This window comes from Podarcis vaucheri, assembly GCF_965113315.1.
Source record: "Podarcis vaucheri genome assembly, chromosome: 10".
Classification (NCBI taxonomy): Eukaryota; Metazoa; Chordata; class Lepidosauria; order Squamata; family Lacertidae; genus Podarcis; species Podarcis vaucheri.
Genome location: NC_138748.1, coordinates 20,248,919 through 20,276,917, shown reverse-complemented (window position 1 = coordinate 20,276,917; position 27,999 = coordinate 20,248,919). Strand labels below are relative to the sequence as shown.

General features: G+C 44.3%; 1 protein-coding gene across 1 annotated transcript; it reads left to right on the top strand.

Annotated features, from left to right (window-relative positions):
- TES (testin LIM domain protein) lies at nucleotides 1-27,989 on the top strand. Its single transcript, XM_082239823.1, has 7 exons — nucleotides 1-291; nucleotides 12,281-12,366; nucleotides 16,900-17,152; nucleotides 18,603-18,938; nucleotides 20,584-20,799; nucleotides 22,100-22,258; nucleotides 26,356-27,989. The coding sequence occupies exons 1-7, from the start codon at nucleotides 265-267 to the stop codon at nucleotides 26,545-26,547; spliced, it is 1,269 nt and encodes a 422-aa protein (XP_082095949.1). The 5' UTR covers nucleotides 1-264; the 3' UTR covers nucleotides 26,548-27,989.
- Nucleotides 27,990-27,999: the final 10 nt, after the last annotated feature.

Below are 27,999 nucleotides of genomic sequence, written 5' to 3'. Positions count from 1 at the left end.
GACCTGCGAGCAGCTGCGCGCCCATTGGCTGCCGGGCTTCCTTTGTTCCTCTCGCCGCTGCCGCAGGAGAGCGGAAGTTTGAGCGCGCTCGCTTGCAGCTGGAGCTGCCCGGGGCGAGCGAGCCAGCGAAGTGAGCCTCCCTGCGCTCATTTCCTTTCCAACCACATCCGACTGTCAGGGAGCAACAGCAGGAGGGAGGAAGGCATTTGTGCTCTGAGTGTCTCCCTCGCCCCGGATCTCGCGCGCGCGCGCTGGGGATCCAACATGGATCTGGAAAGCAAGATCAAGAAGGTAAGGAAGCAGCGCGCAACTTCAGCGCGGGCGCGGAGGGAGCGAGGCCGGCGGCTAAAGTTACCTGTCCGCGCTGGCCAACGCCCCTGACACTCTTCCTTGCTGCCTGCTATTGTTCTCCTCGGTTTGTAAGATCCCAAACCTATTCCACACCCCTCTCCGTCTCAAGTTCATCCTTGGATAGTAGATTGCGCCTCCTTCGTAATATTGAAGGGGAGAGGGTGTTGCTGCAGATATATTATTATTATTATTATTATTATTATTATTATTATTATTATTATTATTATTATATTATATTTTATTATTTATTTATTATTATTTTGCTACTATGCGAATAAATATTTTGTTGTTTTTAAAAGCATTGGCCCGGAGGGATTTGGCTGAGACTGTGGTTATCGGTAGGTTCCACAATCCTGGCAAGGCAAGTCCTACCTACGTTTACTCAGAACTAGGTCCTTGTGTGTTTAATGGGGCGTACTCCCTAGTAAGTAGGTAAAAGTGCGTTCGATTCAGTCGGTGGAGTATGAGACTCTGAAGCTCAGGCTTCCACGTGGGGTAAAAGATTCCTGCATCGCAGGAGGTTGGACTAGATGACCCCGGGGTCCCTTCCAACTCTACAGTTCTATGATTCTATGAGTCTGGGAAAGCTGTGCCGAAAATAAAAGCAAAAGTATACAGCAAAGTCTGAATGACAAGAGAAAATGGAGAAAATATTAGGCTCTTGTCCCTAGCACAATCTCTCGCTCCACCAGTCCTTCCAGGTGTTTTTTTTCCTTCCCAAAATTCAGATTCTTTGTTCTCTAGATATGTCCAAACAGGAGTTAATCTGTGCTTGCTGTGATGGATTCTGCGTTAGTGTGTACATTTCAATATGTACGGACAAACAGATCTCTTTTAAGTGTTCTCTATTTCTGTGATGCTCCGACATTAAAAGCAGTGCAACTCCCTAAGGGTTTTCACCTCTTTTACCATTTTTATTTTTATTCTGTAAGTTTAGGATGGCAACTTGAATGTTTGCAGCACCTGAGCTGTTTGGAACGAAATACTCTGCATTGCTTACTCAGATTTGTTGGAGGAGGCAGGCTGTTTTAGAAAAACCAAGTCTTAATTGAGTAGGCATTTTCTAAAGCTGGAGCAAAAAATGTGCTGAACTGAAGTAGGTTTGTTGCATGATTTTATTCAATTTTATGGCGTGCATAGGTGCCAAAATAAGGTAGAAGATGGGGAAATAGAGACATTTCTGCTCTAGTCATTAATGACAGGAATTCATCTCTGACTTCTTGCTGGGATAGGTTCTACCTTAGAGAGGGCCGGAATGTATGAATGTGGTGTTATTTAAAAGCAATAAAGATTTTAATGCTTTTTTAAATCTTCTTTTAACATTCTTATTATTGTTGATTTATTCTATTTACTTAATTCTCACTCAGCTACACAATCCACTTGGGTGCACCGCTGACCTGCTCTTAGTGGATCCCCACGTGTGCTCACATGATCCCCATCAGCAGCACACCTTAGCTGTTATGCACCCTGAGCATGCACTCTTTGCTCTGTTAAGTTTAAAAGCCTATTGATAAACCACACAGATTATCGGAGGAAAGAAGGAAGGGTCTACACACTGAAGTCAACCTACTGTGGAGTTATACCACAGTCCTATGAAGTAAGCAGAGGCGGTTTTAGGGTGGTGCAAATGGTTCAACCACAGGGGGCGCAGCACTGCAGGGGCGCCACAACAATGCTGTAGAATGGGGCGCAAGTGGTGGAGGGCCCGAATTGCAGCATCACACAGGGCGCCACTGAAATTTGAGAGCCCAAAGTCTGCCAGTGAAGTACGTACGAACTCCAGACCTGGGGAGCCTACCAGAATCTACAATTGCTCCAGGGCAGCGAAACAGCATGGGTCCTGGCCTGGTGCTTGTGCCTGCCAAGAGGGCCATATGGAGTCCTGCAGGCTTTCACTGTGCACCCCTGCTCCCTCCGGTCACGGCAACGTCCTCTCTGCCCTCCTTGGCTGGCTTAGCAGAGTAATCGCAGCGGCATGAAGCGAACGCAGTGTGGGGGGGGGAAATGTCAAATAGTTCTTCCATTCAGTTTTTGTAGCCCACACCAGCGAAAGCTGGTGAATAGATTGGATGTTGGTGTGCACTGTTGATGTATAGTCTATGTGTGCAGTCTTATTTTGCTATTTCTTTCGGAAGAGTGAGAATATAAGAAAGAAGGGAACCTTAGCGCTTGAGTCCCAGGCTGCATGTCCCTTACGTTGGCGTAGAGCAGCCTTCTCCAGTCTGCCACCCTTCAGATGTTTTGGGCCATAACTCCCATCATCCCTGACCATTGGCCATGCTGACTGAGGTTGATGGGAGTTGCAGTTCAGAACATCTGAAGGGCATCAGATTGGATGAAGGATGTGTTGCAGGGTCCCAATGCCTGGCTCTGGCAGCACGAGAAATAGTCAACAATGTTTGGGCAACACGATGACCGTATACATACATAATACAAATCTTTATAGAAGTCTTTTAATAACAAGTTCAAAATGAAATCTTGGACTCAAAGTCTCTGAAAGCCTTTAAATGAAGTGAGGTACCAAACTTTGTAATATAAATCACTGAACAGAGATTCCAGATATTGACTGCAGTTTCGTAGATCTTCGTCAGCGTGGTGGGAGAATATACAGTGGTACCTCAGGTTACATACGCTTCAGGTTACAGGCTCCGCTAACCCAGAAATAGTGCTTCAGGTTAAGAACTTTGCTTCAGGATGAGAACAGAAATTTTGCTCCGACGGCACGGCAGCAGCAGGAGGCCCCATTAGCTAAAATGGTTCTTCAGGTTAAGAACAGTTTCAGGTTAAGAACGGACCTCTGGAACGAATTAATTACTTAACCCAAGGTACCACTGTAGAATTGTTTCATAAACCCATCTTATTTCGAATGAATATATATGAATGAAAATATAAAATGCTGTGGAGCAGTACTCATGTAGTAATGTAGTCACTGCTCAGCATATATTCATTGAACTTGTTATTGTTTGCAAGAATTCTATAAAGATTGTCTATTATGTATGTATATGGCCATCATGTTGCCCAAACATTGTTGACGTTCTCTTTTGCAACATGGGGGTTTGTTTGGATACTTATTGTAGCACTAGAAATAGTCCAGATTGTGACTGTTTCTCCAGGGATACCAAATGAGTCCATGCATGGACTTGAACTTTAGCTACCAGTCTATAAATGCAACAATTCTTGTGTCACATACCTGTACAACTCCATATGCACCAACGCCATCCAGTTCACGTCTGAACTTTCAATATAAATACTTTGAGCTATCTCGATAAATGAAAGAGAGGGGAAATTTCTTAATATCCTGGTTAGCCAGGACTTCATGTAGGATGGTGGTAATTTTGCACAAAAAGGAATGTATATTCACTGGAAACATGATCAGGGAAGGAATATAGTTAATGGATTCAACTTTATACTCATGTATTTCTTCAAGAATGTATATAATCTGCTCCATATTAGTTTTTCAGATGTCACTGCTTCTCCTTTAGTATATGAAAGAGGTCTCAGATAATTGGTCAGTGTCACACAAGTGAAAGGAACTCCAGGAAACTTGCTGATGTTTTTAGTGTTGCATTCAACTTCCAGTGTCTATGGCTACAAGCCAACTTTTTTTGTGACACTTCATAAAGGTACTGTATATTTAATTGTTGCCCAAAAGGCCACTTTTAAGGGCAGTTTAAAACTTGTGCTGAAAGTGATAGCTTAGCAACATAGCTCTTTCCATCATCATATATATCTTCAGAATATTTTACATGGAAGAATAAATGTATGCTTGCTTCTTTGATGTTACAATTAGCAAGCATTAGGTTGAAGTAGTCAATCTGTTGTCCAGCTTTTGTTAATACACACACACACTTAGAGGAAGTGTGACTCTTTCAGTTAGGTTTTGGGATTACAGAAAATTATAAGAGATCACATGTCTGTCACTTAAACAAATCTGTTGAGACCCTGGAAAATGTTTTCAGGTGGGTATCTTACCTGCTGGAGTGTGTTATACAGTATACAGTGGTACCTTGGTTTAAGAACAGCTTAGTTTATGAACAACTTGGATTAAGAACGCTGCAAACCCAGAAGTAGGTGTTTTGGTTTGTGAACTTTGCCTTGGAATAAGAACATGTTTCGCTTCCTGTTGAGTGTGTTCCATTTGTAAATTGAGTCCCCCGCTGCTATGGGAAAGCACGCCTTGGTTTAAGAATGCTTTGGTTTAAGAACAGACTTCCGGTTTGGATTAAGTTCATAAACCAAGGTACCACCGTACAAGAATAGCTGCTGTTGTGGAGAACAAGAAACTGTGTCCAGGCCTTGGCCATGAACAGAAATTTGTTAATGATATATTTACTCTCTTAAGCAGCCATCTGCAACCTCTTTGTTTAGGAATAAATGGAAATAAATGTTTATGAAAGATTTAAGAGATCCCGTTCCAGAAGAAGATAAAATGTAGTAAGGATAAACACATGCCAGTGTTGGCATAAGCTATGTGGTAGTTGTATAAGTATCGCTGTAATCTGGAGGCCAGAAAAATAGAAGAGAACATGTAGTATGTTGGTAGGAAACTCTTCTTTGTAAATGTTGTCCCTGCCATTAGTTGGAACCAACCCACTTCCTAAATTTTAAGAAATTTAATGTGAGGTGGATTAATCCGTTCCAGTCCTGGCAACAGAGCACATCCTAATAGGCAAAACTGTGCATCCCCTTTGATCTCAGTGATGCTCTTTGGTAGTTCTGTCATGGTGAAAACTGACTCCATTAACTGTGGCCAACAGAGAGCTTTGATGCTCTGTGATTTCAGGCTTCCTGATGCAATGGTGAGCATAAATATCAGGCTTGAGACCTTCTTCTCGTTACCTGATCTTGTGTGAAATCTGAAGACCTGTGGAAAAGTACATCTGTAAAACATCCATCTGGTTCTCCCATCTTTGAAAGCTACCGCTTTGCTCTCTTCATAAATTCCATAACTTGGTTTTTTCGTTGGAACATACTTTACCTTAATTCAAAGGCATCCTATGAGCTGAAGGAGAATGTACTTCTATAATTATAGTTCTTAATTGCTTCATAGAGCATGTTCATTTTCAAAAATGACATTGCAGACAAAGGTGGCTACCTCTTTATAGATGTGGTGCATGCTTCATTTTTTTATCAAGACTTACTCTCTGGTTCCACACAAAAAAGAACAAGAGAAAAGTAGCTGGGAAGACAGTAATGCGGCGGGGGAGAAATTAGGAGCATAATTCCCTGTCAACAGTTGTTGAAGACATTGCACCAAACTGGAAATGAGAAGGATTCAGTGGTAAGAGACTATATGATATACAGGCAATCAACCTTTATTATTTCCCTTCTCATGTTTCCTAGGATCACATTTTAAAGAATTTTCTGAGCTGCCTTGAATATTCAAATGGATAAATATAAGTTTTGTGTTTGGTCACTTCCTTGCTGGCTCTTTTTTAAAAAAGTTATTCCAATGTATGCCTATAAGGTACCTTTCCTGTGGAAGGATCAAGGAATACCTGCACAAAACTCAAGATGCAAATGGAAACATTAAGAACAGAGGTAGCCAGTGTAGGCTATAACTCATTATCCCTAACCATCAGACAGGTCGATGAGCGCTGGAGTCTAACAACAGCTAACAGCACCACATTATCTCCCTTTGATTTGAGGATTCGTAGGCCTTCTGTATCCCAGAAAAGCAATTTTCTAACATTGCAATCCATCACATATCTACTTAGAAGTCTCAATGAGTTCAGTGGGGCCTATTTTGAGGTAAGCAGGTATAGGATTGCAGCCAAATTTCCTTGAATGTCTCCATGCTTACATTGAAGAAGAAGAGTTTGGATTTGATATCCTGCCTTTCACTCCCCTTCAGGAGTCTCAAAGCGGCTAACATTCTCCTTTCCCTTCCTCCCCCACAACAAACACTCTGTGAGGTGAATGGGGCTGAGAGACTTCAAAGAAGTGTGACTGGCCCAAGGTCACCCAGCAGCTGCATGTGGAGGAGCGGAGACGCGAACCCGGTTCCCCAGATTGCGAGACTACCGCTCTTAACCACTACACCGCACTGGCTCCACACTGAAAAGTTAACCTGAAGCAGAAAGGCTAGAAGTGAACTCCTAGATACTAAAGGCCTCTTTGGTTGTCTTCATTTCATCTGTAGATGAATAATGCAGCGAAGAGAAATGGCAAGATATTTATTTTGGGTATGTGGTAAAATGGGATGAGATACGGAGGTAAGATGATATACGTGGCATCTGTGTGAGATTTCATGTCCCATAAAGAAGGGTTATTGGTTCTTGACAATGAGCTTGAAATAAACAATCTCTGAGAAAATCTTCTTCTGCCTGCCCAGAATAAATTGCTCATAATTCTCTTACCCAAAGCCTGAGTGCCTCGGAGGTTAGAGCTTGAGTAATTGCAAAATACAGTCTTAATGTTTAATTCACTGAGTGCCAGGGATGCCTTTAACATTAGGCTAATCTCTCCCACGTATACAACTGCTACCTGATTTTATCTCTTTTTATAGATAGAATCATAGAATTGCAGAGTTGGAAGGGACCCTCGGGGTCATCTAGTCCAATCCCCTGCAATGCAGGAATCTCTGAGTAGAATGCTATGTGTTTGACGGAGGTTGTGATTTTTCCCAGTGTCTGTGTTTCCCATTAACTTCACCATGGAGATGCCGAGAGCTATACAGTTGGTGCTTTATTGAGCCCCTGTTAGTTAAACCTTTGTTCTGAGTTAGAATTCTCTCTGCCCTGTCTGTGACATTGGTGAACTCCATAAAAACGTGTCAGTAGGTCACTGCCTCGCGGTCCCATTTGCATGCTGTGATCACATAGTTTGCCTCAGGAAAGGAGAGGCTGGCACTGAAGCAGAGAAATTTGCGTCCTTTTGGAAAATAAGGGGGGAACATTCCCATTCAGACGGCTGCTCTTTAAATAAGAATGGTATGTGTCTGCCTTTTTTAAAAGGGGGTTTTTGAGAGGAGGTAAACTCTGGGATGTGCCTGAACAATGAAAATAGGCAAAGAGACAACTTGCTAAAAATCCTGTATTGCAGAAGTAGAAGTTTCTGCTCTGTTCGTTTACTGCAAAGTGCCACTTGGCATTTCTTGCAGGGCATTTCTTGATCCCTGTTGTTTTGCGGCGGCTGCCTTAGAAACCAGTTCAGAGTGAAAATCAACATCCAGTCACCATTTCAATAAATCTTCCCAGTTCAACAGACCAATTGAAAATAGGACAAAATGGAAAAAGTCCTGGGTTGGTTTTTTTATAACAGGACAACATTCTCAGCCATTCGGGTAATTTTGTACCAGCGAAATTAATTCTCTATTTTGTAATTGTCAAAATTGCTAGTTAGCAAGATAGACCAGAATTCCCTTATATGTGTGGGAATTCTCTCAAAGATGGCCTGGGTAGCTTTCTGTGTGGGGCGGCAGGGGGGCAGGAATCATAAAGTGACAAAATCAAAATGTAAAGCAATAAAATTAAATACCACGTTTTAATACCAGCTAGGCCTTAATAATCACCTTTTGTCCATTAGAAACATTTCTAACCTCTTGCACTGGTACTGTGTTTCATTGCAATATATGATTTTAATACACCTATCGAGGCTTTATATACATTCCCTTGGTAGCCCTTAGAACAGCCTGTAAAACAAGCTAATATGGCTATCCCCATTTTATAGATGAAGCTGAGAAGTGGTGGTTTGCCCAAGGCTTTCCGAGTGCTGAGCGCAGGTTTGAACCAGAGTTTTCCCAGTTCATAGCTCCCACTCATTCCCAGTGTGGTGCACCAGGCCCAGTGGCGTAGCGTGGGGGGTGCCAGGGGTGCCGGCCGCACCGGGCGCAACATCTGGGGGGGGCGCGCTCGCTGCCTCCGGAGTCGCCGAAGAGCCTCGGGCGCAGGCTGTAGCGGAGCCGCATGTCTCGCGGAACCGCCGAGCTGTGCGCGCGTCCGGGCTGAAGGCGCCCGGCAGGCAGCGGCTCTCAGCGCTCGCCGCGGAGGATGCGCCAGGCAGCCCCTCTTCACAGCCCCGCCTCCGCCGCTGCTGCTGCAGCTGCTGGGCAGTTGCATTTTCCTCGCCTCTCTGCCCCCCTCCTCCTCCGGGCAAGCAACGTCGTTTGGGCGGCAGCGCCAGCGGCAACTCGCGGGTTGGGGGGGGCGCAAATTACTTGCGTTGCCCCGGGTGCTGAGAACTCACGCTACGCCGCTGACCAGGCCTGAGGTGCACATGGGATTCCCACACAAGGAATAGCTTCTTTGCCTGAAACAAATATTTGCATGCATCCCTGTCACTTATGCAGACCTATTTCCACAAATAAAGTCAATGGGAAGCCCCACCATGATCCGTGTGCACTCACAAAGCATGGACCAGAGATACTGGGCTTAAGATGCCTGACAGCGTTCTTTTTTTAATGTATCATCTGTTTGGAAGAATGCTGAAAAAGTGAAGCCTAAGTAAAAGCAGTTCCCTGCTGAATTTGAGGCTTCTTGCTGTTCCCTGACTCCCTCAGCCAGTCCATGTTGCCAGTACATGTATGGTCTAGTGCCAGCTAGCTATGCATATGGTCTTGTTACAGATAAATGTTAGAAGGGTTTGGTAAGGCCACAGTCACACTGAGGGTCACCTGCACGAAAATCTCCTGCGCATAATAGCTGCTTGTTCCGACAGCCACTTAAGTGTTAGAATATACATTGGTACCTCGGGTTAAGTACTTAATTCGTTCCAGAGGTCCGTTCTTAACCTGAAACTGTTCTTAACCTGAAGCACCACTTTAGCTAATGTGGCCTCCCGCTACTGCCGCACCGATTTCTGTTCTCATCCTGAAGCAAAGTTCTTAACCTGAGGTACTATTTCTGGGCTAGCGGAGTCTGTAACCTGAAGCGTATGTAACCTGAAGTGTATGCAACCCAAGGTACCACTGTACATGTAATTTTCAGAATTTTCAGTTCCACTCTGCTCATAGAGAGGGCTCGTACCTGCTGTGTCCGCCACATAGTATCAGCTCTGCTCCTTTCCAACATCTGCATTTGGCAGGGCATTGAAAGGGGAGCCTCTTTGTGTATCTTTCCCCATTATTATTCTTACTAGTTGTAGTCGTCATATTTCTTGGCAATCATTCGTAGCCAAGTAAGATAGTAGTACCAGATGACTGGGTTGCCCCAGCTGCTCTGGCTGGCTCCCAGCACATCATAATAATAATAATAAATTTTATTTATATCCCGCCCTCCCCAGCCGAAGCCGGGCTCAGGGCGGCTAACAACAATAAAACAGTACAAAAGTACAGCATAAACAACACTCTAAAATCATTCATTATAAAATTAATTAATTCAGGCCACTGGCAACCATTGGGCCAGAGCTCCGCGAAGATTGCCGAGGGAGGGAGTCAGCCTGTGCCCTGGCCAAAGGTCTGGTGGAACAGCTCTGTCTTGCAGGCCCTGCGGAAAGATGTCAAGTCCATATAGAAACATAATAAAACATCACACATTAAAAAGCTTCCCTATACAGGCCTTCAGATGTCTTCTAAAAAATGTATAGCTCCTTGTCTCCTTGACATCTGATGGGAGGACGTTCCACTGAGTGGGTGCCACTACCGAGAAGGCCCTCTGCCTGGTTCCCTGTAGCTTTGCTCCTCGCAGTGAGAGAACCGCCAGAAGGCCCTCGGTCCTGGATCTTGGTGTCGGGCCAAAAGAACAAAGAATATCCACTTGCTTGTATCTGAAGGCATCTGTGTGAGCTGTGTGGTTGTGCATCTTTGCCTTGGTTTCTCTTCACCACTGCCCATGGGTGTTCAAGATATAACACTAGATTGGAGTCTACTGGCAGTCCTCCTCAGGCCAGGGGCATTTGCCAGGGGTGAGAGGAATTGTGGGCACCTGCTCATTTATTCCTGATGTTGTGTCTCTAAGAGTCTAGAAGCACACCTGGTTGGCACTGCATCTCTGTGTAGCCACATGAGGATGCCAGCACATGATGCCACCACATCCTTTTGCAGCAGGACATGTGACACTGTCTTTGTGGCTGCATTCTCTGTGTTGGCCACCATTATATTAAGTGACAGGTGACAATTCCTCTCAGAATTTGTTCCTCCCCACCCAGCAATTTTCCCTTCAAATCTTAGCCTCTAATAAGAACATGCAACATATGAATACATTATTTGATGGTGCAGATCTTCTTCTTGAGAGGGGGAGATGATATTCAGCACTTCTATTTCCCCAGACACTTGATTGGCAGCAGCCAGGAAGCTGAGATTTGGTCAGTGCTCTTTAACATAAAAGAGAGTCAGCTTTTGAGTCCCCAGAAACATTCCAAGCTGATTAAAGCAAGATTTCTTTTTCAAACATGAGGCTAGCCTGCAACCATTTATAACACTTTGCTCTGAAGTAATATTTTAGTCGTGAAGGCATTGTGAAGCAGATGACTTCAATCAGTAGACTTGTAATGCTTTTCGTTCGCAGACTGCCTTGAAATCAAACTGGGCGTATTTGAAATGCCAGATGTTTTTTTAGAATTTTTAGCAACTGACATCCAGAAACCTCTTCTTGGCTACATTTCAAATGACCTATGTGTCTTACTTTCTTCCATGATTCCATTTATGGATAAATTGATTCCATCCTCTTTTAAAAAAAGGAGGAGAAAAAGCATGCAGGCAGATTTCTTATACTTTTGAGTATTGAAAGGCGAGCTTGGTGTTCAGTCAGAATTCCACACAGGTGTAAAGCATTATTTAGCAATTGCAACACACACTTTTGGGTAAGTGGTAATGATAATTATGAATATTATGTCTGAAACCCTTTCACCTTGAAGCTTGCTGCTTTTACTTATGCAGGGGCAAAAGCCTGTGTCCCCTCATGAATAGCCAGCCAAAGGCTTACAGCCCATTACTCATTTTCATGAAAACTGGCCATTTCTTTTCTGCTCAACAAATCTGTTTGCTGAAGCACTCTTGCAGAACGTAAGTTTCATGTGGTGTTTTCTTTCTATATCGATAGAAACGTAAGGCTGTTGTCACACCAGGCTGTTGCCTAATAGCCAGTAGGTGGCCACATCAACTCCAGCAGGACAAATGTCTGGCAGGCAAGCAAGCAAGCACCACTGGCGGCAGGTGGCCCAGGGGAGCTGTTCAACAGAGGCAGGAGGTGTTACATAGTGGCTTGCTAAACCACTGGAGGGGGAAGCTGATTCAGTAGGGCTGGACGATATCTGGTTTTCAACATCACAATATATCACCAGCTAAACATCATGATATACCGATATATCACGATGTCTGAAATAGGAATGGAACTATGTAGAGGTGAATGGTATGGTTGGGTGATATCTGGTTTTGAACTTTGTGATATATCGCCATCTAAACAGTGTGATATACTGAAATATCTCAATGTTTGCAGTAAGGATAGACCTGATTTTCAACTTTGTGGTGTATCACCAGCTAAACATTGCAATATACTGATATATCACAATGTCTGAAATAAGGATGGAGCTCTGTAGAGGCATTGGCTGGCTTCATGGTTTATGCCACATTGTGATATTTGCCTACCACACCCGCACCCACATCATGATTTGCAATATATTGCCAGGTCAAGAACTATGACAATGATACCACAATATGGACTTGAAACTGGTTTTGGACGATATATCGATATATCACCCAGCCCTGGTCCAATCATACGTTTCTTATTTCAGTGTCCTGCTATCACTACCGCTATCACAAAGCCAAATGCATTAAAGAGCCAGCTATTATTCAGAAATTACAGGGCTAGGAAGAAAGGTGTGAAGCTTCCGTGATGCAGCTTCAAGTGAATTATCTTCCTGAAAGTTGAGATCTCCCCCTGCCTATATCTTAGATAGATTTTTGGAAGTTTGCCAGTTGAAGCACTCTAAAAATAATACTATGTGCCTTGGGAAATATATTTTTTAACTCTGTTTTTTTTCTTTTTTCCAGATGGGCTTAGGACATGAAGAAGGATCTGGGGCCCCTTGCTTGAAGTGCAAAGACAAATGTGAAGGATTTGAGCTACATTTCTGGAGGTAAGAAGAGAGTTTTCCTGATTTACCGAAACATTTCTATTGCAGATAAGCATATCTGCACAACACAGGTCTCATTTGGCCGCAAACTGACTCGTTCAGACATAAACTTAACTACATCACACATATGGACAAAATTGGGAAAAATTAACACATGAAGGAATTGATTCTGATTAGAACAGCAAATGTGAGTTATGCTAGCATTTTCAAGGATATGAGAAAGACGCCATATTCCCTGCTATCGTGCACACATCTTGCCTGTGGGCTTTTCACAGGCAACTATGAGAACAGAATACTTAGCTAGGTGAACTTTGGTCCCATGCAGTAGAGCATGGGTAGGCGAACTAAGGCCCAGGGGGCGGATTCGGCCCAATCACCTTCTAAATCCGGCCTGTGGATGGTCCGGGAATCAGTGTGTTTTTACATGAGTAGAATGTGTCCTTTTATTTAAAATGCATCTCTGGGTTATTTGTGGGGCATAGGAATTCATTCATTTCCCCCCCAAAAAAATATAATCCGGCCCCCCACAAGGTCTGAGGGACAGTGAACCGGCCCCCTGATGAAAAAGTTTGCTGACCCCTGCAGTAGAGCTCTTAGATTCTTACGAGCATATAAATAAAATGTGGGTTCAGGCAAGCGAGGGCCAGTTTGCCCATGAGGAGAGTTGAGACCGCCCCAGGCAGCAGGGTCTACCAGGGCAGCTAATCCCATTGTTGATTTTCCTTTCTTTCCCTCACCCACCCTTGTTCCTGATGTGGTTCTTCCCTGACTCCCTTCATCTCTGGTGGGGAGGGAGGATGCCATTTTGAGGTCTGCCTCAGATGTCTTGGGCCAGCCTTGAGGCAATTTAATGCTGTGTACAGTTGCTTACTTAGAAGTCAGCTGATTTCCATCGAGCTCGCTTCCAATGAGAGTACAGTTTTGACTGTACAGTGAAGAAATGCTACCGGTGATTGGTTTTGCTATAGAATTTAGCTGAGGAGCCAAATGTGTTGATACTGCATGCCATGGATTGAACAGTCTGGGACTTTCTGCATGCCTTGTCGCTCCCCTGACCCCTGCTGGGCTACCTTGTCTCCCTTTCCAAAGTGTGTGTGTGGAAGAACCATACAGGCACCAAATCCTTGTGATGTCTGAGACGTTACCTATGAACCCCACCTTCCAGTTAATTACAGCTTGTAAGCCATATTGTGAGACACAGGTGGCGCTGTGATCTAAACCACTGAGCCTAGGGCTTGCCGATCAGAAGGTCGGCGGTTCGAATCCCCGCGACGGGGTGAGCTCCCGTTGTTCAGTCCCACCTCCTGCCAACCTAGCAGTTCAAAAGCACATCAAGTGCAAGTAGATAAATAGGTACCACTCTGGCGGGAAGGTAAACGGTGTTTCCGTGCGCTGCTCTGGTTTGCCAGAAGCGGCTTAGTCATGCTGGCCTAATGACCCGGAAGATGTACGCCAGCTCCCTCGGCCAATAAAGCGAGGTGAGCACCGCAACCCCAGAGTCATCCACGACTGGACCTAACGGTCAGGAGTCCCTTTACTTTTAATCTGTATTGTAAGCTTTATTACCATTAAGGATAAGAGGTGAGGGAGAATAATGAAAAAAGGAAATAAAATTGATTCCTTTCTAAATAACATAGATGAACCTTTTTGTGGGTTGTTAGGGCCTCATCATTATTACCACCAGTTCCACCTCTCAGGCGGGTGCCACTGTCATTATAAGAGAACACGGGAGGCATTCGTGGTGAGTTTCAGCACCAATTTTTCTAGAAAAACGGCACTGATCACCACCACTGTTGTTACTGCCACCTTTTTCCAAAGTTGTTGAGCCAGGGGGACCCCTTGGCAGAGGTATTATTAGTATATTAAATTTATATTTTGCCCTTCCTCCCGAAAGAAGCCCAGGTTGGCAAACAACAACTGACAAAGCAATAAAAATTAAAACAGTTCCAATACAGGTGCGGGCTGCAGAAAAAGCCTGAACTAGAGGAAGGCATGTTGGAAGAAGAAAGTCTTCAGTAGGTGCCAAAAAGAGAACAGAGACGGGACCTGTTGAATATTGACAGGGAGGGAGTTCCGAAGGGTAGGTGTCAGAGCGCTAAAGGCCCGATTTGTATATTGTGTGGATGGTCCTCTTGATAAGATGGTACCTGCAAGAGGCCTTCACCTGCAGAGTGCAGTGATCAGCTGGGAATATAAGCAATGAGATGATCTTTCAGGTCATCACCATAATCATCATCTTCTTTTTCCTAATTGTTCCCAATGGTTGTTTTTTATTGGGAGTGGGCACCCATTTCAGATTCACCATTGCTGTCCTCACCTTTTCCCCGTCTGGGCAACAGCAAGAAATGTTCCCAAGTTGTCTGGGGAGCAGGGAGCACAGTGCAAAGACAGAAACATAATTATAATTTCCTCTAATTTTGAGACGGTCGCATTGATTAAGGTAAACTAATGGGTGGCGCCCCAAAAGGGCACAGATCATAAATCCACCACTACATATTTTTAAAATACATGAATCAGCATCAGCATTATTCCAGCAGACTAAATAAACACAAGACTCCCCATTCAGATTAATAAAGCCATTGGCTCGGAATTGTGATGATGGGAATTGGTGTGCATCCCAGGTTGAGCACTGCTGAATCTGACACCTTTCCCATTGCAAGATAAACTGTGGCCAGAAGGGCTGGCTGTGGCCAGGATTCCTGCATTGCAGAGATTGAGCTAGATGACCCTCAAACTCTACAATTCTATGGTTCTACATATATGTATTTATACATGACATATTTTTAAAAGAAGATCTCTGTTAGCTTCTCTAAATGTGAAGGTAGTTTGTCAGGAATTTCAGAATGACCCAGCCTAGACTCCCCCCCCCCCGCAATCCCCCCATAGATAGATGACTCAGTGAAAATATGTGCACGAATGTCTCTAAAAAGCTTTCTGCAAAGCAAATATGCCTTTAGGGTCTGCAGTACAATTATGTTCTTTTCCACTAGATGGGAGTGTAACATCTGTGTGAATATAAAGCCAGCTGTGAGTGGAAATCTGTTACACTTGGAGCATTCTTGACATACCTGCCGGAAAATTCATATTGCCACTATGTAAAAACTATGGATACAATAGTCTCTTATTGCATGTGACCTTTGCACATCTAGTGCAAGGTTCCGGATCATATTCTGCAGTAACATGAAGCAATTGGTTCAGATCCTACCCTCTGAAGCAGGAGAAAGCAAGTTTGTTCCATCTTCCATGTGACAACCCTTTAGATATTTGAACACGGCTATCATATCTCCTCTTAGTCTCCTCTTTACCAGGCTAAACATACCGAACTCCCTCAGCCATTCCTCATAAAGCTTGGTTTCTACGCCCTTGGTTGTGCAACCGTGCAGATTTCTCCCAGAGATAAATTTCCCACGTGATATGTCCATCTTGTATTGAAGCAGCAGACCACTGATCTATCCAGCTCAGTATTGTCTATGAGTTATGACATGCCACACTAGTAATGTAAGAGCCAGAGAGATGTTGTGGTTAGAGTGCTGGACTAGAACCAGGGAAACCCAGGATAGAATTGCCACTTGGCCACAAAGTAAACTGGGTGGCCATGGCCCAGTCAGTCTCTCTATGTTTCAGAGTGGTTGAGAGGCTAAATTTGGTGAAGAGAGACCCACATACACCACCTTAAGGAAGTCAGAGGAAAGAAAGGTGTTGAGGCCATCAGGGTAGATCTTCAGGGCAGAAGTCCAGGACCCCAAACACAGCAGGGTTGGCTTCCGAAATATGTAAGTAAGTGAAATACTGTAGTGCATATTGTTCTATAAAGGGGCAGCAGCGTTAAGAGCATTCGGTCCATAGTCTTAAAACTATAGAACTGCTAATGAATATAGGATATTAGTCTGCCCCTTTTGCTCCCAGATTATTTATACTAAGGAGGGAAGAGGAAAATGTATTCATGAAAACAAAGGACAGCACACTGTTGAGCTGCTCGTTCACATCAATGTTACCAGAGTAATATTGACGCTGCTGCCCACTTTCCCAGAATGCTCTTCTGTCCCACAGAGAAAAAGGGCTATTTCCTCAGAAATAAAACAGCAAAGGAATCTGTCGTATTCATCATGTGACTTCAGTAAGCTCCATTTTCAGCAGGGAAGGGACAGTTGAGGCAATTACTTCTAAGCACAGACAGTGACCCAGTTTGCGCGTAGCACTCAGCCAAGAGAAGAGATTGCAGCCCTTTTGCTCCTCCTCACTGGTCTTGCTGCTTCTGTGAGCTAAGCCATGGTTTGGCTTAGCACATCATCAGAACCTGGGCTTGTGGTTTGTCTCACTCCAGACAGTTGTGAGCTACAACCAAGGTCGGTTCTTTGTTTACAGCTCAGCATTTGCCTAGAGAAGCAAAGCAGCTGTGGTTTCCTCTCCTTGAGTCTACACTTTCGCAGAATTATGGTTATGCCCTCCTGAATGATATCTAAAGCAGGATATCACTCAGTTTCTGTTTACTTATATGAACATGGCCTAATCAGTGCTTTTGTCTTGAATCACTAGGAAAATATGTCGAAACTGCAAGTGTGGGCAGGAGGAGCACGATGTTCCCACTAGTAATGAGGACGACCGCAAAGTGGGGAAGCTCTTTGAGGATACAAAATATACAACCCTCATTGCAAAGCTGAAATCGGATGGGATCCCTATGTACAAGCGCAATGTTATGATACTGACTAATCCAGTGGCTGCCAAGAAGAACGTGTCGATCAATACTGTGACTTACGAATGGGCACCTCCTGTTCAGAATCAAACCCTGGTGAGCTATCATGATACAGTCTTGGAAGCTTTTATGAAAACTAGAAGAAGGTATCCTTTTAACCAGGGTTTCCCAAACTTGGGTCTCCAAATGTTTTTTTGACTACAGCTCCCATCATCCCTAGTTAGCAGGACAAGGGATGATGGGAATTGTAGTCCAAAACAGCTGGAGACCCAAGTTTGGGAAATCCTGCTTTAAACTGAAGGAGGGGTGGATTGGAGTGTATAGAACACCCAGGATTCCATATTTTGATGTAAAACAACAGGAAAATATAAATGGAATTATTATCTCAGTAACCCTGGTACCCCTCCAATTCCCATCAGCCTTTGATAGTATTGCCAGTGGTCCAAGACAGGAAATGTAGTCCAGTGCCCCTGGTTCTCCTGCTATAAGCCATGTAAACATAATGAAGTTGGGTCTGGTGGTCAACTCCCCTTGCAAGTCTCTGATTGCTATAAAGTAGCCACACAATGGAAATAGGATGGTTGTGGAAGCAAGAGGGGTGAGGTGGAGGAAAGAGGTCGTGTTAATGGCTAGGATAAAGCATTGCATTAGAGATGTTCGCCACCACTTAGGATGATTTACGACTTCCCAGATGAGCCCTTTCAAGAATACTTCCAGAAACAGGACATAGCGTTGGAAAACCTGCACAATTTATGTCATTGTTTAAAAGCTGAAGAAAAGCACTCAAGCTTGCACATTTCTGTTACTGTATATGGTCAGAACGAATTCAGAGCTGGGATCCGAGAGAAAAGCTCCCCTTGGTTTATTAATGGCTCATCGAGATGCGATAGTTGGATAGCCTTGTGGGGCTTCCCCACCCAGCCTAACCCCGTGCATGTTTCAATCTTGAGTCAAGTTTATGTAGTGTCTTGCTGGCTGATCTAAAGCAGAAGGCTGGAGATGTGCGTGCAGCTTTGTAATCATAAGAGGGTTTTAGGGATTTTCAAGGGGAGGGGGAACTCCAGCGTGCAAAAGTAGTTTTTCTTCAGTTTTTCATGTATATCTTGCAGTACTTTATTTCATTTTAAGTTATTTAAACAAGCTAAAAAGCCTTCGATCTCAATTCCAACCCTCACGTGCTGGTTTTCCCCTGTGAGAAAGATTGCAATTAGCAGCCTGAAAGCTCTTGCAATGTCAGTATCTGAAAAGATTCAGTGTTGGCTAAACATTGTACAAGCTGTTACTGCAGCGGAGTAAATGGCTGGGGTTTTTTGTTGTAAAGCATGCGCCTGCAGTGAGCTTCTGACTCTCAGCCCCAGTCACGTCCCTTCAGTTTCGCTGTCCACTTCTTGGTATCTGTTCGCGCCGAAGAGTAACAACTTCTGCTGAGCCCTGTTAATCTCCCCTTGGTTGCCTTCCTCCCCACTGCCGCCCTCCCCGTTTATAAAAGCAGGAATCCCAAGGGCATCTGATAAACTAATTCTTGCAATCCCTCCGGACTCTTTAGGCAAGACATTATATGCAGATGCTTCCCAAGGAGAAGCAACCAGTGGCTGGCTCGGAAGGTGCTCAGTACAGGAAGAAGCAGTTGGCCAAGCAGCTGCCCGCACATGATCAGGATCCGTCTAAATGCCACGAGCTGAGTCCTAACGAGGTGAAGCAGATGGAGCAGTTTGTGAAGAAATACAAGAACGAGGCTCTCGGGGTGGGAGATGTCAAGCTGCCGAGCGAAGTGGAAGGCAAAGCTGCCAGGAAGGATGTCCCGACTAACGGGGAGAGAGGCACCCCGGCCACCGTAGGAGCCATGGAAGACAAACTGGCTGGTCCAAAGGCATCCCAATATGTAAGTGGGCATATATGTCTATTTGTCTTCCTGTCTCTGTGTGTCTTGTGTGTTGCAAACAGGAGCAGAACTGTCGGTAAAGGGTAGCAAAACAATGGGGTTTTGTATTATTTTAGCCTGGTATTTCATGCTGCAGCATCCTTTGCACAGGGTTTATTTATCAAGGAATCTTGCAGTCACAGCATCCCAGAAAGGATAGAATTGTAGAGTTGGGTCTCCCAAGGGTGCTCTAGTCCAGCCCACTGCAATGTCCGACATCTGCTTAAATTTCTCCTGTGATGAGGGGCCGGCTGTTACTGAACCAGCTGGGTTCTCTGTTGAACAGCTCTTCTCCTCAGGATGTTTCTTCTTAATACTTAGGTAAAGCCTGCCTAATTTCCACCCATGCGTTTTCTCCTTCAATCTGGAGCAAGTCTGCTCCATCTCCTACATGACAGTCGTGCAGCTTCTACCGAGATATAAAATGCTATATTTAGTACCTGCATGAAGATCAATATTTTTTGTCTCTTGGGATGGCCGGCGAGTCTTGCTATATTTAAACGAGAGTCATTAGTTCTTGGAAGAAGCAGTGTGTTGTGGGTTTCTTTTCAAGGTGAAAACTGACGAACCATACAGAAAAGGAAAACTCCCGAGATGAAGAGGGAGGGACTCCTAAGTGGAAGCCGGGGGGGGGAGAGAGAGAGAGATGGCACCCCCAATTAAGTTTAATGAGGAAAGGCCTCTGCTTGAAATCAAACTAATAAATACAAAGGCAGACATCTCAGGGCTTCACTTACTGTTGGCAGAAAGTATTAAGCCATATAAACAGCATTGATCCACTTATTACTTATAAGTTAAAAGGAGCTGGCTGTAAATACTCCACACTGCTGAGAAGACTCCACCCCCTCTGGACTGTATTTAAGCCAGGCTGCTGTGGTCTTTTGGAGTCCCGAAAGGCCAGCACTAGTATATCTAACCTTTAATTTACGTATTTATTCTGGGGGCAGTTGGTTTTCATTTAGCGCTTTCCTTGTCATACATTAAGCCTATATTAGGCACTGTTTTACCTTGTTTGAATGTACTGATGTGTAAAATGCAAAGGTGATTTCACAATGATGTGAAATCGATATGAGACACAAACTGTGTTGTGCTTTTGGGTCCCCCCCCAAAAAAAAGTGTGTGTGTGTGTGTGTGTGTGTGTGTGTGTGTGTGTGTGTGTATGCATGCGCCAATGTGGGGGTTTTTGTGAGCTGCCTTGGGCATAGTTTTTGCTGTGGAAAGGCTTGTCTGATGGATCTGAGCAGTTTTCTGTTTGCCTTCACTGCTTTCCCTGGGAAAACCCACTTTTTAGCACTCAGTTGGAGCAAACATCAATCTGCAGAAATCTGAATTACATTTGCTCCAGTTTAGCAGTCAAGATTGGATTTTCCCAGGGGGTAGGTAAAGGTAAAAGGTAAAGGACCCCTGGATGGTTAAGTCCAGTCAGAATTGACTATGGGGTGCTGCGCTCATCTCCACTTTCAGGCCAAGGGAGCCAGCGTTTGTGTGCAGACAGCTTTCCAGATCACGTGACCAGCATAACTAAAGCACTTCTGGCGCAGTGGGGTAAGTGGAAGTCTGGATAAGCTCTCTACATAAACTTTAAAATCCCTTGACCTCCTCGCAGTGCTGCTTCCGGTGCAAACTGAGCATGAAGGAAGGGGACCCGGCTGTCTACGCCGAGCGGGCTGGCTACGACAAACTCTGGCATCCGGCTTGTTTTGTCTGCTGCACCTGCAGCGAGCTCCTTGTGGATATGATCTACTTCTGGAAGAATGGGAAGCTGTACTGTGGCCGGCACTACTGTGACAGCGAGAAGCCCCGCTGCGCTGGCTGCGACGAGGTAAGCAAGGTCCCCCTTCTGCTCTGCATCCATGGAAAAGGCCATGGAGAAAAGACTTGCCTGTAAAGATTTGCTGCCTTTTGACCAGGCCAAAGGAAGGGCCATAGCTTACCAGCAGAGCATCTGCTTTCCACACGGGAAGTGCTAGGTTCAATCCCCGTCATCTCCAGGAAGAGCTGGGAGAAATCCCTGCCTGAAATCCTGGAGGGCCACTGTAGTCCAGCGTTTCTCACACTTGGGTCTCCAGCTCTTGTTGGACTACATCTCCCATCATCTGTGACCACTGGCGCTGCCAGCTAGGGATGATGGGAGTTGTAGTCCCAACAACCCAAGTTTGAGAAACACTGCTATAGATTATACTACATAGACCAGTGGCCGGATTCTGTACAACGCAGCTTCTTCCATTGCTGTCCATTTAGCCCAGCATTAGGATTTCACTAACAAGCAGGGCATGATGGTGAAAGGCAGTACCTGGCCTTAAAAAGTATACATCAGGGATGTGACTCCATTACCCAAAGCAGAGAGGATGGGAAAGCCATCCATTCTTTCCCCGCTCTGGTTTTTAATCTGAGGGGAAATAAATTTGGCAGCTTCTAAAGCTGGCTTCTCCTTTTGAGGCGGGCTTGAATGAACCCCCAGATTTCTTTCCTGAGCTTTGCTCAGGAGCACTTCGCCAGCATCTCTTAGTCCTGAGCTGTGCAGGAGCTATAACTCCTTTTACCTGTAGCTCAGCTTATGGGTCCTCCTGTCGAGGGTTTGCCACAACCCCTGGAGCCTCTTTCTTTGTGTCCCCTTTGCACTGTTCGTACACTACCCTCATTTTTTCAATACCTGGAAGGCATTCATAAGGACGTAATATCCCTGTGTCATCAGGCCAGAGGCCCATCTAGTCTAAGGTTACCAGATTTTTTTCAATGAATCCGGGGACACTTTTCAACTTCAATAGATTTTGTATGGGGACTGATTTGTAAATCCAGGGATTGTCCCTGGGAGACGGGGACGTCTGGTAACCTTAATCTAGTCCATCATCCTGCTCTCACAGAATACCCATGGGAAGCCCACAAGCCATTCCTTTTTTCTCTGGGAGAGTCAAATCTCTGCTTTTTTGCATTCGCTGCTTTTGGTGAAAAAAAGTGGGTGAAAAGGGTGGGGAACAGAACGATGAATGCAACAAGCTGAAATGCTCGGTGGAGGTATTTCATATGGCCGAAAATGTGTGTTTCCTTAGCATTGTAAAGCGTTCTAGAACAAAATGGGTGGTTGTATTGAATGTGTACCTCCCTTCCTTGTATCCCTTCAGCTTATATTCAGCAATGAGTACACCCAGGCCGAAGGTCAAAGCTGGCATCTGAAACACTTCTGCTGTTTTGACTGCGACTGTGTCTTGGCTGGGGAGATCTACGTCATGGTAAACGAAAAGCCTGTCTGCAAACCGTGCTATGTGAAGAATCATGCCGTGGTAAGAGAGTCACGATTTGCCTGCGATGCATAACTACTATGTGCAGTTATGTGCCCAGGTGTGCTTTCCCATATCTTGCCTAGAACAGTGGTTTCTTAAAACACTGTTATCCATAATGAAAAACTACTGGCTTATCCATGCCCGACCCCAGCCTGGTGGTTGTCAGCTAAGTTTTAATCGGATGAGACTTAATGAAATTAGTAGACCTAACATAGTCACAGAATTGTCGAGTTGGAAGACACTTTGAAGGTCATCTAGCCCAAACCCCCTGCAATATAGGAATGGTCATTAATGTCAATGTTAAGGATGTTGATTTATTGATGTATACTCTTGAATCAAACTTGGTTTAATACCACCCAATGTTTTGTCTTTGATAGTGTTTCCTGTAAGCAATTCATTCACCATCAAGGTCCACTTCTCTTATCCCATGTTTTGTTCAGCATCTACACGCAAACTCTTGGGAATGGCCAGCTAAGGCAAAAAGACTGGTAGTATCAGGAATGTGCTGGAGACACACAGCTACTCCTGTTTTGTTCCAGAGTAGGGGGGGGGGACTGAGATTACGCTAGTAAGGAAGGGAAGTTTGTATGAAGGTGCCCTGTCCTCTTGTCCTGCATGCTGAAGAGCAACCAAGTTCAAGGAAAGATTTTGTGCATTGTCCTTGACCACTTTGAGTAGTTTGTGTAAACCATCCCTTTGCTTGACCAAAGTTGACCTTGCCACCGTGTCTTCTTCCCAGATCATTCCCACGAGAGGTGGGATTTTTTTATGGCTCTTTTTATGAGCTTCCAGGGGTGCTCCTCCATCACTTGCAATTTCTGCAGAACGCAGAAGTACTATTGCTAGTTTAGGCCAGTGGGAGAGCATGATGTTCATATTTCATTGCACCTGCTCGCCCCCGATTCAAAGGAATCATTATTGACTTCCAGTGCTCTAACTGTACTAGAGATATGCGTGTCAAACTTTGCTCTGGTGCCTGAATAAATGCAGACAGAAAACAACAGGGGGCTGGGATTTAATTTCATTTGAATAGACCTAATGTACCTTGGGTATAAAACCCCTGGGGCAACTGTCCTTGTCTAATGCTTTCATAGAGCAGTGACTCTCCTGCTATCTTCTAGACTGAAGTTTTCGTCAGTTTCACTGCATTGTCCAAAATCTCGGTCAGCCGTTGTATTTCTTGTGAAGTCCACACAGCACGACCACCAGGGGAGTATCTCAGTGTGCAGTCTTATAAATATTATTCTTTAAAATGCAGTGTCAAAGAATGAAATGTTTTTAAAACATTGTTTAGCATCTGCACCAGTTAGTCCAAAGTTAATTACTTCCTCATTTGGGTTCCTGGGTTTCCTTTGTTCTACTTACAATGCTGTTTTTGGTAGCTTTATTTATTTATTTATTATTGTTCCTGTTTGGTTTTCCCTTCTCTTAATGAGTGTCTTCTGTCTGTAGTTTCGCTTAGCTTTTTTATGCGTGCTTCTTAATCTGAAGTTCTTAAATTCAGCTTTCCCACTGATAGAGCAGTTATTCATCAGGACACTCTGTCTCCCCTCTTGTTCTGACCATTATCTGAAATGAACTGACTGGAAAACACTTCTTTGTGTCTCTTCAGGGCATCTATTTCTTTTCCCCCGAAGAACATTGGGAAAAAATCTTACACTCACTGACTCACATTAAAATAGAGAAGTGCAGAATTTAAGAAGTTGCAAAAGGGGTGGCCTTGTTCTCACAGTAGTTGAAAGCAGTGAGTGTACCACTGCAGGGGGGAAGCTTGCATAATTGAATAACCCTCCATACAAAAACACAAGAAGTGCAAAGTCTTGCATGTATAAAACTAGCATGCCAGAGAGATGGGAGCTCTTTTGGGCACAATCATTCCATTTGTTGTTGTTTAGTCGTGTAGTCGTGTCCGACTCTTCGTGACCCCATGGACCAGAGCATGCCAGGCACTCCTGTCTTCCACCGCCTCCCACAGTTTGGTCAAACTCATGCTGGTAGCTTTGAGAACACTGTCCAACCATCTCGTCCTCTGTCGTCCCCTTCTCCTTGTGCCCTCCATCTTTCCCAACATCAGGGTCTTTTCCAGAGAGTCTTCTCCTCTCATGAGGTGGCCAAAGTATTGGAGCCTCAGCTTCACGATCTGTCCTTCCAGTGAGCGCTCAGGGCTGATTTCCTTCAGAATGGCCAGGTTTGATCTTCTTGCAGTCCATGGGACTCTCAAGAGTCTCCTCCAGCACCATAATTCAAAAGCATCAATTCTTCGGTGATCAGCCTTCTTTATGGTCCAGCTCTCACTTCCATACATCACTACTGGAAAAACCATAGCTTTTACTATATGGACCTTTGTTGGCAAAGGTCCGTATAGTAAAAGAAATCATTGCATGCTGATGAACAACTGCTTGGAAAGGAAGAGCAGGGTTGCTGAGACTTGGTGCAGGATATCCAACTAAGTAATACTCAAAGCAGACCTACTGAAATTTCTTGGACTTGTTACTTAAGTCCATTGCTTTCAGTGGGTCAGATCTGAGCATGAATAACATTGGCTATCGCCCAGTATATATGTACAGACTTACCTGTAAGCAGAGATGAGATGGTTCAGTTGGTAGAGCATAAGACTCTTAATCTCAGAATCCTGGGTTCAAGACCCAAGGTGGGCAAAATGTTCCTGTGTTGCAGAGGGTTGGACTAGATGACCCTTGTGGTCCCTCCCAACTGTATGATTCTATGAATAGGTGGTTCAACTCAGTCTGTAGACTTGCTATCAATATTTTTCTCTCTGCTTTCATGATCCTTCAACGAGGCATCCATCCCTGTGACTTTTCAGTGTGCTTATTTTAGCAATGTAGGAATTTGCATCTCACGGCTCCTCACCTGTAGGATAGACAGCCTGGTTCATCAATCCGCAGTACAGTGTTCGCAGTTTGCACAATATCGCCACCAAGTGGAGGCCTGTGGAAAAGCACTCAGTATAGCTGCTCTTGCCACAAGGAAGAACAGGCCAGATCCACAGAATGGGCAAACAGTAGGCTTTGCCTTTTCTGCCTGCAGAGGATCCCTTTCTATGAGGGAAAATCCAGTCCTCAGCCTTTACCCTTTCTACATTCCACAGGCAATTTCAAGGCGCAAAGGAGAAACCAGGGATGCTGAGTAATGTTGTCACCGTGATAAATTATGTTACAACTGAAGCAGTGTTAGAAACTCGGATATATAAGCTAGGCACCAAAAGACTCCTTAAACCAGGATTACAGGATCCCCAGTTGTCACTTTTGGGCAAGATGCCTCGAAAGGCATATTTTTCAATGCGACTTTTTGGTTCCTGAAAATCAGTCTGATTGTGCAGATAAAATATAACAGGTAGGATTCTACAGGATGTGTTGCCAATCTGTGAAAACAGTCAAGGTTGAAGGATCCTCAGGCATGCACCTCTAGGTGGTGGAGGCACCATTCTGGCACCCAGGCATCTTTACTTGGTCACAAGTGGCCAATTTGTTGTTGTTTAGTTGTGTCCGACTCTTCGTGACCCCATGGACCAGAGCATGCCAGGCACTCCTGTCTTCAACTGCCTCTCGCAGTTTGGTCAAATTCATGCTGGTAGCTTCGAGAACACTGTCCAACCATCTCGTCCTCTGTCGTCCCTTCTCCTTGTGCCCTCCATCTTTCCCAACATCAGGGTCTTTTCCAGGGAGTCTTCTCTTCTCATGAGGTGGCCGAAGATCTGTCCTTCCAGTGAGCACTCAGTGCTGATTTCCTTCAGAATGGATAGGTTTGATCTTCTTGCAGTCCATGGGACTCTTAAGAGTCTCCTCCAGCACCATAATTCAAAAGCATCAATTCTTCGGCGATCAGCCTTCTTTATGGTCCAGCTCTCACTTCCATGCATCACTACTGGGAAAACCATGGCTTTAACTATATGGACTTTTTTTGGCAAGGTGATGTCTCTGCTTTTTAAGTGGCCGATAGCCAGGTGCAAAATGCGCCTGGCGAATTTCAAATGCTGAACCGAAGTTATAACAACATCTGTATTGACTATGCTGGGTTTCGTTGTCTTATAAAGCTGGAAACAAACACATTTTTCATTTCTCTCATCTCCTCTCTAGGTCTGCCAGGGTTGCCACAACGCTATCGACCCGGAAGTTCAACGTGTGAGTTACAACAATTTCAACTGGCATGCCACCACAGAGTGCTTTCTGTGCTCCTGTTGCAGCAAGTGTCTCATTGGCCAGAAGTTTATGCCGGTAGAAGGAATGGTTTTCTGCTCGGTGGAATGTAAGAAAAAGATGATGTCCTAATGGAAAGAGAACCCGGATCAAGCCAAGTTTCGCTTTACTTCAGAACCCTCTGCATTTCTACTGTATTGGGGCATTTCTTTAAAAAACAAAATAGAAGGTATTAAATGGCAAATTCCAAAGATTCTTTTTTTAACATTTCTAACTTGATAGCTTTTGATTAAGTACTTCTAGCACTTCTGTATTCTTACTAATTTGTTACTACTTGTTGCAAATGTTACTCACATATAGGGAGCCTGAAATTCCTTGTATATTTCAAAGACTAGATGCTCTAAAGTCTTCTTTTTATACACGTTTTTAAACAAACTGTGTAAAAATAAAACAATGACTTGGTATGTTGTAAATCAGTGTTTCCCAAACTGGGGTCTCCAGCTGTTTTTGAACTACAGTTCCCATAATCCCTGACCACTGTTCCTGCTAGCTAAGGATGATGGGAGTTGTAGTCCAAAAACAGCTGGAGACCCGAGTGTGGGAAACACTGTTGTAAATGTTGCACCATACTCCAGATGTTGCTGGACTTCAACTCCCTTCATCCCTGACCATCGGCTATACTGTCTGGAGCTGATGGGAGTTGGAGACTAGCAACAAATAGAAGGCCACATGTTTTGGGTTCTACCATTTCAAAAAAATCTCACAAATACCACAATAAGCTTAGAATCCTTTTCCTGACATGCTTGCTTCATATCTGAGGTGAGATTTTGAATGTGTAAAGTAGCATTCAAACATTTATATTCCTCACTTTCAGTCTGAAACGTTACAAGTCCAACCACTGATCATATTTGTTAGCCTGCTGATTCTGTACAGCAGCCATCAAACATAATTAGGCAGAAATAAATATTTTTAAGCCTTCCTGCTTCCACTGAGCATCTTAAGCAAATGCCCCAAAGCTTTGGCTCCAACCTTTAATATTTGCATTAAAACACTTTCCCTTCTTTATTAGGTTTAAACTGTTCTGTTTTGGTTTTTTTAAAAAAGCAGCTGTGGACTTTTTGGTGCTTAGAATGTGACTTGCTCTGAAGTTTCTGTGCCTCTTTCTCTGTCCTCTTCCAATCAGGCTTCTTATCAAGTGTGTCCATTTTGTCTCTTCATTTTATGTATTGTCCAGAATTATAGGCAATAGGAAAGATTTAAATTTGCCCGTGCCTCTGTACATGAATGAGATTTCTAATACAGGGCAGCTACACCTGGAGACCACAGGTTGTCAACCCCTGGCATAAACAGTATATAGGCTAATGGGTCTGATTTTGTATAAGGCAGCTTGCAAGCTACTGCAGTTATTGCGATGCTGAAATTTCTTTATAACGAATGTAAGAAGGTACACAGCAAAGGAATGTGGGCTCTTGGCTTTGTAAACTATGCAAGCTCTTTCCATTCAACTCTTCTATGACTAAAGAAATGTGTAAACTTATATTCATGCTCTCAAATAAAACTTTTACCAAACCGTTCGCTAGCTTG